Here is a 10,649-nt window from a genome sequence, read left to right on the forward strand (position 1 = left end):
CGGAACCGCGAGTCACAGGGGAGGGGACTGGGGGAGAGGGTTCGATCTCTGGGCTTCTTGGTTTGGTCTGAGTGTGTGCATTAGTCTCTCGGCGAGGTTGGCTCATTTGCTGGGGGCGCCAAGTCCCGCTAGACCGGAAGCAGGAGCGCCGCTGCCCGCTTTGGGCCCTTTCGTCCGCTGGAAGCCGGTGCGGCGCCCGCCCGGACGCCCGCGGGTGTTGGCGGGGCCTCTGCCCGATCCCGGCCAGCTCTGCAGCGGCCGCCGCGTCGCGCCCGGGATGCTCCTCGCGCCGTCGCCGCCCACCTGGCAGGAAGGCCGTTTGTCCCGCTGCTCCCGACGCTGGGCGCGCAGCTCCAGCCCCGCGAGAGCGCCAACCTCCGGCTCCTCCCACTCCCGCGCTGGTTCGAGGCACTCCCCCCACGACGGCCGCGGCGCCGAGGCTCTAGGGAGGGAGGGCGGGAGGAGACTGCGCAGTGGGTCCCGGAACAAGATGCCGACCGTCGGCCAGGGTGGGGAGTACGTGCCTGGGAGGGACTGAGCCGCATCACCAGCTCCGGGATGGCGCGCACGCGGGCACATTCGGAGAATCCCGCCTTGGGACTCGCCAGCCCTCTGGACTGGGTCAAAGCCCAGCCTTTCCTGCCCGCCCGCTGGGTGGCCGGACTCGGCCAATCGGTTCCCGAAGTGAATGAGTTACTGGCCAATGAATGAGCACAGGCAGACTCCGCCCCCTAGCCTCCTGGTGGCTGGGCGCCGAGCGCGGGAGGGCGGACTTGCACTTTCCCGAGGGAAGAGGTCCGGAAGAGAGGCCGCTGAGCCCAGTGCTTTGTAGCTCTTACGAATCCCAGACAGCGGTACCCGCACCGTTGGACAGATTTTTCGCATCCGTGAGTAGCGTTCTGATCCTGAGTCAGACGTGGAGCCCTTAAGGGGTGGTTGTCAAGGGCACTAGGCAGAAGGACCTTGATCCGGAGCCAAAGAGGTTTTGAGGGTGGGGGGATAGGCAGCCTCCCATTGTGGGAACCCACTTTCCGTCCACCAGCTTCAGAGGTCAAGAGTTTTACTCCTGGAAAGACACATTGAGATCAGCTGGGAAGCTGCTTCCGCCACCGAGTGTTGTGCGGGGGTGTTGGGGGGGGGGCGGTGTTAAAGCGCAGATTCTGTAACTGCAGTCCAGAGGTACTGAGTCCTGATCTTTGAGGGTGTGATGTGGTATCTTCCTTTTTAACAAGACCAGAGGGGGTAATTCACAGGAACAATAAAAGTTTGGTTTACACCAGATTCCTTAATTTACAAACGAGGAAACCGAGATCCCCAGGAGGGGTGTAGGGAGAGGGTTTGACGTTTTGGGGTGGTTCTTTCCTGGCCTTACCTGGTTTCTTCCATTGCTGCTCTGATCAGTTCTCACCCGAATGCCTGAGGGGAACCCTCTTCCTGTATCCAGAGTTCTGTCTGTGTGGGTCTTTCCCTTCTGTGTCCTGTGAACGTGAACACGTGCCAACTTCCTCTCTCTCTCTCTCTCTCCCTCATATCAGGGATTACACCTGGCTCTGCCTTTTGCAGCGTCCCCTGCACCCTGGCCTGAGATCTCTCAAGCAGTCAGCCGCAGTAATCCTAGGGTGTACTGTATTTGTCAATGTCCTCAGTTACAGGAAGTCAGAATTATTCCATCTTTTCCCTTTAGGTGATTCTTCCCCTGGCTTCCGAAAGCTTCATCAGCACGTATGCACTGACTGATATTTGGCTGAAATGTCAAGGGGTACCCACTGCAGATCTCGGATTCTCTGGGTAGCTGTCGCTCTCTTCTCTCTAGTACTCTGCCCCACAAACTCCAGCCACATAGGCCTCCCATGACCCTGAGTTTGTCTTCTCAACTCAAGGGAAACTGCCAGGCTCCATTGTGTGTCCCTTCCCTGAGAGATGGTCTGGAAACACCCCCCCAGGTGGAAAGCTAGACGGCCATAAGGATTACCTCATTTGGTTTCTCTCTCTGAAGGATGGGAAATCACTGTTCTGCACTGCCTGGTGCCCAGTGTTTGAAAGTTGTTTCACATACTGTATTCATTTTTTTTTTTTTTTTTAGTCATTGTAAGTGGGAAGGTAAATCCAGTCCTTGTTTCTGTAACTTGGCCGGAAGCAGAAGTGAGTCATATTTTCTGTGAATGCATCATGAATTCCATGAAGCCTGAAGAGAACCAGTCATCCAGTGCTACAGAAAATGGCCAGAGTAGCAAACCTGAAGTTTCAAAGGTATGTCCACTTTTTAACAACTCTTTGCTAGAGCAGCATACCTAACCATAGCATGCTATCAGGATTCTGGAAGGGGATACGCTCATAGAGGATGGCAGTTATAAACCCTTCTTCCGTGTTGTGAAAAATATATTTGGGGAGACACACATATAAGTGTTTGTGTAAAGCCAAATGATAGTGTATGAATCAACAGTGCAAAGTGTGCCATTTTAGACAACAGGATCACTGACCAACAGTGTAGACACTTGATATCAGAAGGACAGACAGGCAAAAAACAAGAAATACAGTTCATGCTTACTGAGAAATTAGTGTGTACCTGGAATTATTTTTGTTACTTCCTATGGATTATCTCATTTGACATTTAATAAAACAATACATGGTGTTATCATCCCTATTTAACTTTTTTAAGATTTATTTATTTTTGAGAGAGAGAGAGAGAGAATGCGTGGGGGAAGTGCAGAGAGAGAGGAAGATAGAGGATCCAAAGTGGGCTCCACGCTGGCAGCAGCGAGCCCAATGAAGGGCTCGAACCCACAAACCCTTGAGATCATGACCTGAGCCAAAGTAAGATTCAGCCGACTGAGCCACCCAGGCACCCCTCTCATCCCTATTTTAAAAATGAAGAAACTGAAACCCAACTTTCTTAAAGTTGCAAAAATAATGAACGCTAGGGCAAGGATTTGAATCCGGGTGTTCAGACTTCACAGCCAGTTTTTGACCAACACAAAATATGCAAATCGTTAATACCAAATCAAGATATAAACAAGTGCTTTTGGAGTGCGGAGAGAAGAGTGCTTAATTCACACTCAAGAAATTAAGGCAGGATCATATGAGACTTGCTCTTAGTGAATAGAATTTCACCAGGTAAGTGTATCCCGCGTGAGGGAAGAGTGTGAGTTAAGTCATATACACATAAAAACATATTTGGGAGCAGTATAGTTAGATTTGATCGTATGTAAGAATTCGAGAATGTCGGCTAATAGAGCTGGAGAGGTATTTTGGTAGAAGATTATAGTAGGCTTTATTTCCATTAGAACTTTTATTTTGTCAAAAAGAATCCTCTCCTTGTGAAATAATAAAATGGTTTCATTGGATTAAAATTAAATAAAATTTAAAATTAATTTCCTCTGTTCACTAGCCACATTTCAAGGGCCCAGTAGCCATATGTGGGTAATGGCTGCCGTACTAGACAAGCAGATATAGAACATTTTCATCATTGCAGAAAGTTCCATTGGACAGTGCTGTTCTAGATTAGGGACCTCTGTGGCCTTGCTGTTCCAGGTGTGGTCCACACACAGCAGCAACAGCATTGCTATCTCCTGAGACCTCTCTGTGATCTGCATTTTCACAAGACCCCCCCCCGGGTGATTCTTAGGCACGTTAAAATTTGAGAAATACTGATCTGAGATACCCTGAAGATTCGGTACGGTGAAATCTATCATTGTTGTTAGCATTATTTGCTAATATTTACTTCGCTTGTACAGTATCGTTTCAAAAAAGGAAATGTTTAGCCCTGGGAGAAAATAAAACGGATTCATTGGTTCATCTGTCTGACAAGTGCAGAGTTCAGCGAAGCTTTAATGCAGCAGTACACCTGGCTTCAAGGGACTCCTTTGTTTCCAATCTCTGGGCTCTGCTCTTTGTTGTTGGCCTCTGTCTGGCCTTCTGCATAGTGACGACAGAACTCCAGTAAGTTCAGAGTGCATACCTGCATTGGCTACCATTCAGATAATGAGTCCATCCTGGTACCCTGAGAAGACTTCCTTTTGCATCTAACCCTCCCATGCTACATAGCTCAGCCATTCCTGCACAAAACCGTGTGATTGAGGAGGCACTTCCGGCAAGCGAGGCCTGTCCCTGAGCTGGTGCAAATTCACTTTTGTACACACGTATGGCTGCGACAAAACGGGAGAGAGGTGCAGTGGCTTTCTGGAAAAGAGCTGCGGTATCTTCCTCTTCTTTGAACCCCATGCTTAAGTATTTGGGTTTCATTCTGTAAGTGAAGGAGAAGTTATATACAGGCTTTATCCTTGTATCTTTAAGGAGGAGATTTAATTTAAACTCTAAGCTAAATATTCACGTTAAAGGGCTACATTGTCCACTATGGTAGCCACTAGCCGCATGTGGCTATCTAAATTTACATTCAACTTATCTAAAGTTAAATAATGAAGAAAGTGAAGCATTCCGACCCTTGCTCACACTAAGCATACTTCCCCTGAGGCTGCCGTATCCGGAAGGATAGATGTTGGAGATCTCCATCACGGCAGAACGTTCCACTGAACAGCACTAGTCTAAGGCATCCACTTCTACAACAAAACTACAATGTAAAGTTTCCAAACTATTTGGAGGGAAAGTGAAAGGTGGAGGGGGAAAAAATCTAAAAGAAGACAAGAGAGAAGGAGAATATAAGTAAATCTGGGAAAAGCTGGAAAAGGAGAAAATAACTAAAAAGATAACAAATGAATAAAAAAAGATTGGTTATCTTACTGGTTGTGTGAAAGACTTTAACTTTTATCACTACTTTCAACCTATTTATTATATATGCAGTAAAATTAAATCTTTTCATTCCACATATAGTTCTCTGGCCTATGACAGTTACCTGTGGTCTTGTAATCATGACCAGAATCAAGATGCAACAGAGTTCCATCAGCTTAAATAATTCCCTTGTGTGTGTCAAGGGGGACACTCACCTTGACCCCCTAGTGATCAACAATGTGTTCTCCAAGCGTTGCTTTTTCCAGAATGTCATGTAAATAGAGAGGGGCCAAGATGGCAGAGCAGCATGGAAGCTTTTTGCTTCTCTAGTTCTTGAATGCAGCTAGATCAACACCAAACCATCTTACACACCTAGAAAACTGATCTGAGGATTAACACAACAGTCTGCACAACTTGAACTGCAGAACTCGGCAGGTATGCAGTGTGGAGAGGTGAACTGTGGGAGAGAGAAGCCACGGAGGGTAGGAAGCTGTTTTGCAGAGAGAGGATGGAGTTGGGGGACAGTATGAAAAAAGCACTCCCCCCAAAAGCAGCTGGAGAGAAACCCCATATGGTTGGGAAACACCCATAAGGGACTTAACAAGAAAGGGAGAAAGAAGAAAAAGGATAGGGTTTAAATACCATTAAGACTCTATAAACAGAGGAGTGCAGAGCTGAAAGAATCATGTAAATAGAATCATATGCGGAATCAAACCTTTTGGGTCTGGCTTCTTTCACATATAACATGGCATTTGAGATTCATCCAGGTGGTTAGATGTACCAGTAGCTTTTTCTTCTTATTGCTGGGTAGTATTCCACAGTACGAATATATGAGAGTTTATCCATTCACCCATTGAAGGATGTTTGGGTTTTTTCCCCAGTTTTGGCTTTTTTTTAATATATATTTATTTTGAGAGAGAGAACAAGAGAGAGGGAGAGAGAAAATCCCGAATAGGCTGCACACTTTCAGCACAGAGCCAGACATTGGGCTCGAACTCACTAGCAGTGAGATCATGACCCAAGCCGAAACCAAGAGCCAGAGACGATCAACCAGCTGAGCCACCCATTTGTGTCTTGAATAAGTAAAGATGCCTTGAGGATTTGTATACAAGTTTTTGTATGAATATCATTCTCATTGCTCTTGAGTTCTTGCCTATAGGTAGAATTGCCAAGTTATAGGGTAGGTCTATGTTTAGCTTTATAGGAAATTGCCAAAATATTTTCAAAATGGCTCTATCATTTTGTATCCTCACCATCAATGTATGAGTCCCACCTGCTTCACATTCTTGCCAACATACAGTTTTGAAAGTTTTCCTGATTGGGGCGCCTGGGTGGCGCAGTCGGTTAAGCGTCCGACTTCAGCCAGGTCACGATCTCGCGGTCCGTGAGTTCGAGCCCTGCGTCGGGCTCTCGGCTGATGGCTCAGAGCCTGGAGCCTGTTTCCGATTCTGTGTCTCCCTCTCTCTCTGCCCCTCCCCCGTTCATGCTCTGTCTCTCTCTGTCCCAAAAATAAATAAACGTTGAAAAAAAAAATTAAAAAAAAAGAAAGTTTTCCTGATTTTACTCATTCGAATAAGTGTGTAATAGAGAAGTATGTAATGGTCTCACCTTGTAGTATAAATGCATTTCACTAATGACTAATGATATTGCATATCTTTTCATGTTCTATATAGCATTTATGTATCTTCTTCAGTGAGGTGTCTGTTAAAATCTTTGGCCTGTTTTTATATTGGTCTTTCTGGTTTTTTGTTGTTGAGTTTTGGGAGTGTTTTATACATATTGGAAATGAGCCCTTTGTCAGATTGCTTTTCTTGTAATCTTTGTGGATAATTTATCTCAGTTTGTGGCTTATCTTTTTATTTGCTGAATACTATCTTTTGGCGGGGGGCAGTTACTGACTTTAAAGAAGTGCATTTTAACATTTTTTTCTTTATTGGATTATGCTTTTGGTTGTATCATCAGAGAACTCTTTCCAAACCTAAGATCACAAAAATTTTCTTGTGAGTTTTCATCAAGAACCCTTACAGTTTTAGGTTTGTCTGTGACCCATTTTGCACTAATTTTGTGTGTATGGTGAAGTATGTGGATCATAAAATAGTAATAGGAAACAGTGGTTAATTACTTAGTTCATTTGTTTGTTCATTTTGTATATGGCATCTGGCACAGTTTGTTGAAACATCTACCCTTTCTCCACTGAATTGCCTTTATACCTTTGTTAAAAATTGAGCAAAACTTGATTGGATCTGTCTTCCAGATTCACTGTTCTTTTTTTTTTTTTCTAATGTTTATTTTTTTAAATTTTTTGATGTTTATTTATTTTTGAGAGAGACAGAGAGAACATGAGTGGGGGAGGGGTAGAGAGAGAGGGAGACAGAATCCAAAGCAGGCTCCAGGCTCTGAGCTGTCAGCACAGAGCCTGACTCAGGGCTTGAACTCACAGATCTAAGTACAGCTCTACTAGTAAGTAAGTAATGCAAATTTACAAAAGCAGTCAAATTAAATGGCATTTCATCTATCAGTTGGAAGACATTTAAAATAACAGTACTGAAATCTCTGAAGGAGCCAACCATACGGTTGGTCTCTGGGCATCAAGGGGAAAAGGAGCAGCATGAGTTGACACAATTTTTCTGGAAAGCAGCTGGGCAGCATATATGTTGTGAAGTACATTTATAACCTTAGTGTCTGTATTTCTACAGCTGGGAATCTGGCCTAAGGAGATATCCAGATGTTCAGCCAAAATGTTTTACGTATAGAAATGTTTGTCCTATAAAAATTTGAGACAATCTAAGTATCCAGCTACAGAAGAATGAATTAGAAATTATTGTACAGTGAACTATATCCTGTGGTCCCCAAAATTGTGTTCCAAAGGTTGTTTGATGGCATGTAATGTCATTAAATTTAAATGTTTTTTTTTTATTAATGTTTTTTATTTATTTTTGAGACAGAGAGAGACAGAGCATGAACGGGGGAGGGGCAGAGAGAGAGAGAGACACAGAATCGGAAGCAGACTCCAGGCTCTGAGCCATCAGCCCAGAGCCCGACGCAGGGCTCGAACTCACGGACCGTGAGATCGTGACCTGAGCCGAAGTCGGACTCTTAACCGACTGAGCCACCCAGGCGCCCCAAATTTAAATGTTTAATGACATGTCAGCCAATGGCAGATTGCTTGGTGAAGAATAAACTCATGCAGCTTAGCACAACTTCAGAAACCTAAGGTTTGTATCTGCACGTAAAGTAAAAGAAATGAATAAAACAAAATGTAGAATGGTTATCTCTGGTGATGGAATAATGATGGGTAATTTTTCTCCACTATTTATTATCCAGTATATTACTCAGTTTTTATTCAGAATATCTACTAGTTTTATAATTAGACAAACATGAAATATTATTATTAAAGGAGATTCTCATTATGTTTTTAATCTTTCCTTTTTTCTAAGGATATGGCCATCAAGCAGACCTGCCCTAGAAGACTTGCTATTCATCTTCTACCTGACATAAACGAGTGTGGCGGGACCAGTAAGCTTAAAAGTGAAGTCAAGCATGAAGCATCTGTGGAAATCCAGAACCCAGACTGGGACACCCATAAAAAATGTTATTTTACTTTTACTTTGAATGAAAACTCGAGGAAATCTGACCGTAGTATGTTTAAAGCACATGGTAAACCCCATGAGAGTATCTACTCAGCTCTGAGAGCTAATGACAATTTCAGTGAAAGGATGGAGAATCATTTGAATAAGCACATTCTTGTTTTTGAAGAAAAAACAATAGAAGGATATATAAATTTAGGAATGCCTCTCAAGTGCCTACCTGTAGGGTCCCACTTCAAAATAAAATTTAGTCAAAGAAAGGGTAACCAGGAAGGTGATCAGATCTTGCGCCAGTGTGAAAATCCATACGTGGAGTGCGTTCTTTTTCACATTGTTGCTGTTGGGAAGAGGATAAAGAAGATTCTTAAGATGAAGGAACTTCATGAAAGAGGAACTACACTTTGTATCTATGCCCTAAAGGGTGAGACTATCGAAGAAGCTCTAAGCAAGGATGGCCGATTTCGGTCTGACCTGGATGAATTTAAATGGAAAATAATAGAAGATCATAAGATAATTCATGGAAAACATTCCCTGGTGGATGATGTGTCTGGAAAAACCTTAGAAATGGACATTTTTAAGAAAAACCTTGCCAGGAAAGGTACCCATAAGAAAATTAAACAGGAGAATGAAAATACCACTGAAGAAATCTGTCCCTGGGATCTGATACAGTCTGAGATCAGGGAACACGAACCAGAGGAAGATGAGGAGACTGAAGATGTAGAATACAACAGAGAAAAAATTCTCCCAGCTCGGAATCTAGGGCATGATATTGAAAGTAAAAAACAACGGACAATTTCCAGAATTAGTAAGTATTACAATAATAGTTTCAACAGAAAATACAGGAGAAACAACTCACAGGTTAGGCAAAGGCCCCATCCAGGTATGGAACATGTTAATCAATATATCCAAAGGACAGCAACTAACCTCTGGCTGAAGAATTTCCAAAGGTTGGACAAAGTGATAATGGATCAGTATCCGAATTTTAAGGAAGAGACTCTCTGGATGAGAAAGTATTTTCAGGATGAACAGAAGAAAACCAAACTGCTACCATTTCAACAATTCAACATTTATAAAAAGTACTTTGGAAAAGTGACTGAAAATTCTACTTCAGTTGCAATCTGTGAAGATCTTATTCATCTTAGTAAGTCAGTTGGGTTCATGAAATGGGACAATAATGGAAACACAGGCAACGCTACTTGCTTTGTCTTCAATCATGGTTATATTTTCACCTGTCGACATGTAATACATCTTATGGTGGGAGAAGGCACAGATCCAAGTTTGTGGCCAGATATAATAAGCAAATGTGCAAAGGTAACTTTTGCTTATAAAAAGTTCTGTCCTATGGATGTTGATTGGTTTTCCATTGAGCCGTGGTTTGAAGTGTCTGATGGAACTCTAGATTACGCCATTTTAAAGTTAAGAAAAAACGTCAATGGATTTCCTCCAGGCCTGTTTGGACAGATTCCCTCTCAACCATCTAGTGGTTTGATTTATTTAATTGGTCACCCAGAAGGCCAGGTCAAGAAAATAGATGGCTGTGCTGTGATTCCTCCAAATCAGCGGTTAGAGAGGTACCCAGAGCATCATCAAGATGGGGTGGTGGGTCCCCATGCTGCCACTTATAATGTTTTCTCTATGTTTACCCAACGAAGTTTCCTATCAGAGGTTTGGAGCACAGATACACTTAGCTATGATACTTGTTTTTCCAGCGGGTCCTCTGGCTCCCCAGTGTTTAATGCATCTGGCAAGTTGGTTGCTATGCATACCATTGGGCATTTTTATAAACGTGGAGATAAAGTATATGCCCTTATTGAATTTGGCTATTCTATGGAGTCAATTCTTTGTGATGTTAAACGGAAAAATGAGAGTTTATATAAATTATTAAACGAAGAGAAAAACGAGAACCATGATGAAGACCAAAATAACAAGTCATTTCAAGAGCATCAGATTGAACCCATGGAACATTAGGAAAAAGATGTTTTCAAGAAAATATGCTAATAATTTAGAGTATTCAGGGCTGTTTCCATAAACTATAATGAATATTCTTTTTTTAATTAGAAAATGATGTGGATGTTCAAAAAAAATATAAGAGTTCAAATAAATTCTGATTTTTTTTGGTCATTGGCTTTTTTCTTATTTGAAACAATCTCAAGCCTCACTTAAAATATTTAGCTCTGTTCTATACATACAACAAATTCGGTATTTGCCATTCTAAGTACATCGGATGATACATCTATCCCATCTTCCTAACTGGTGAGGTGACCCCTGTTCTCTGAATAACAAAATAATGGGGAAATACACTTTTAGAGTGAACAAAATAAGATGTTCCTCTAAAAC

At 42.8% G+C, this 10,649-nt stretch overlaps 1 protein-coding gene across 2 annotated transcripts; it reads left to right on the top strand.

The window, feature by feature from the left end:
- The first annotated feature begins 642 nt into the window (after window positions 1-642).
- FAM111B (FAM111 trypsin like peptidase B) lies at window positions 643-10,405 on the top strand. Of its 2 annotated transcripts, none has more exons than XM_047071625.1 (3): window positions 643-887; window positions 2,084-2,251; window positions 8,158-10,405. In XM_047071625.1, exons 2-3 carry the CDS (start codon window positions 2,170-2,172, stop codon window positions 10,278-10,280), a joined length of 2,205 nt encoding a protein of 734 aa, XP_046927581.1. In that variant the 5' UTR covers window positions 643-887; window positions 2,084-2,169; the 3' UTR covers window positions 10,281-10,405. The 2 variants fall into 2 exon arrangements, with proteins under 2 accessions (XP_046927581.1, XP_046927582.1); XM_047071626.1 differs by having other exon boundaries at window positions 644-887; window positions 2,084-2,250; window positions 8,163-10,405.
- Window positions 10,406-10,649: the final 244 nt, after the last annotated feature.

This window comes from Lynx rufus, unplaced genomic scaffold, assembly GCF_022079265.1.
Source record: "Lynx rufus isolate CCGP_SWC_20201006 ecotype Redwood Valley unplaced genomic scaffold, mLynRuf1.p SCAF_9, whole genome shotgun sequence".
NCBI classification, from domain to species: Eukaryota; Metazoa; Chordata; class Mammalia; order Carnivora; family Felidae; genus Lynx; species Lynx rufus.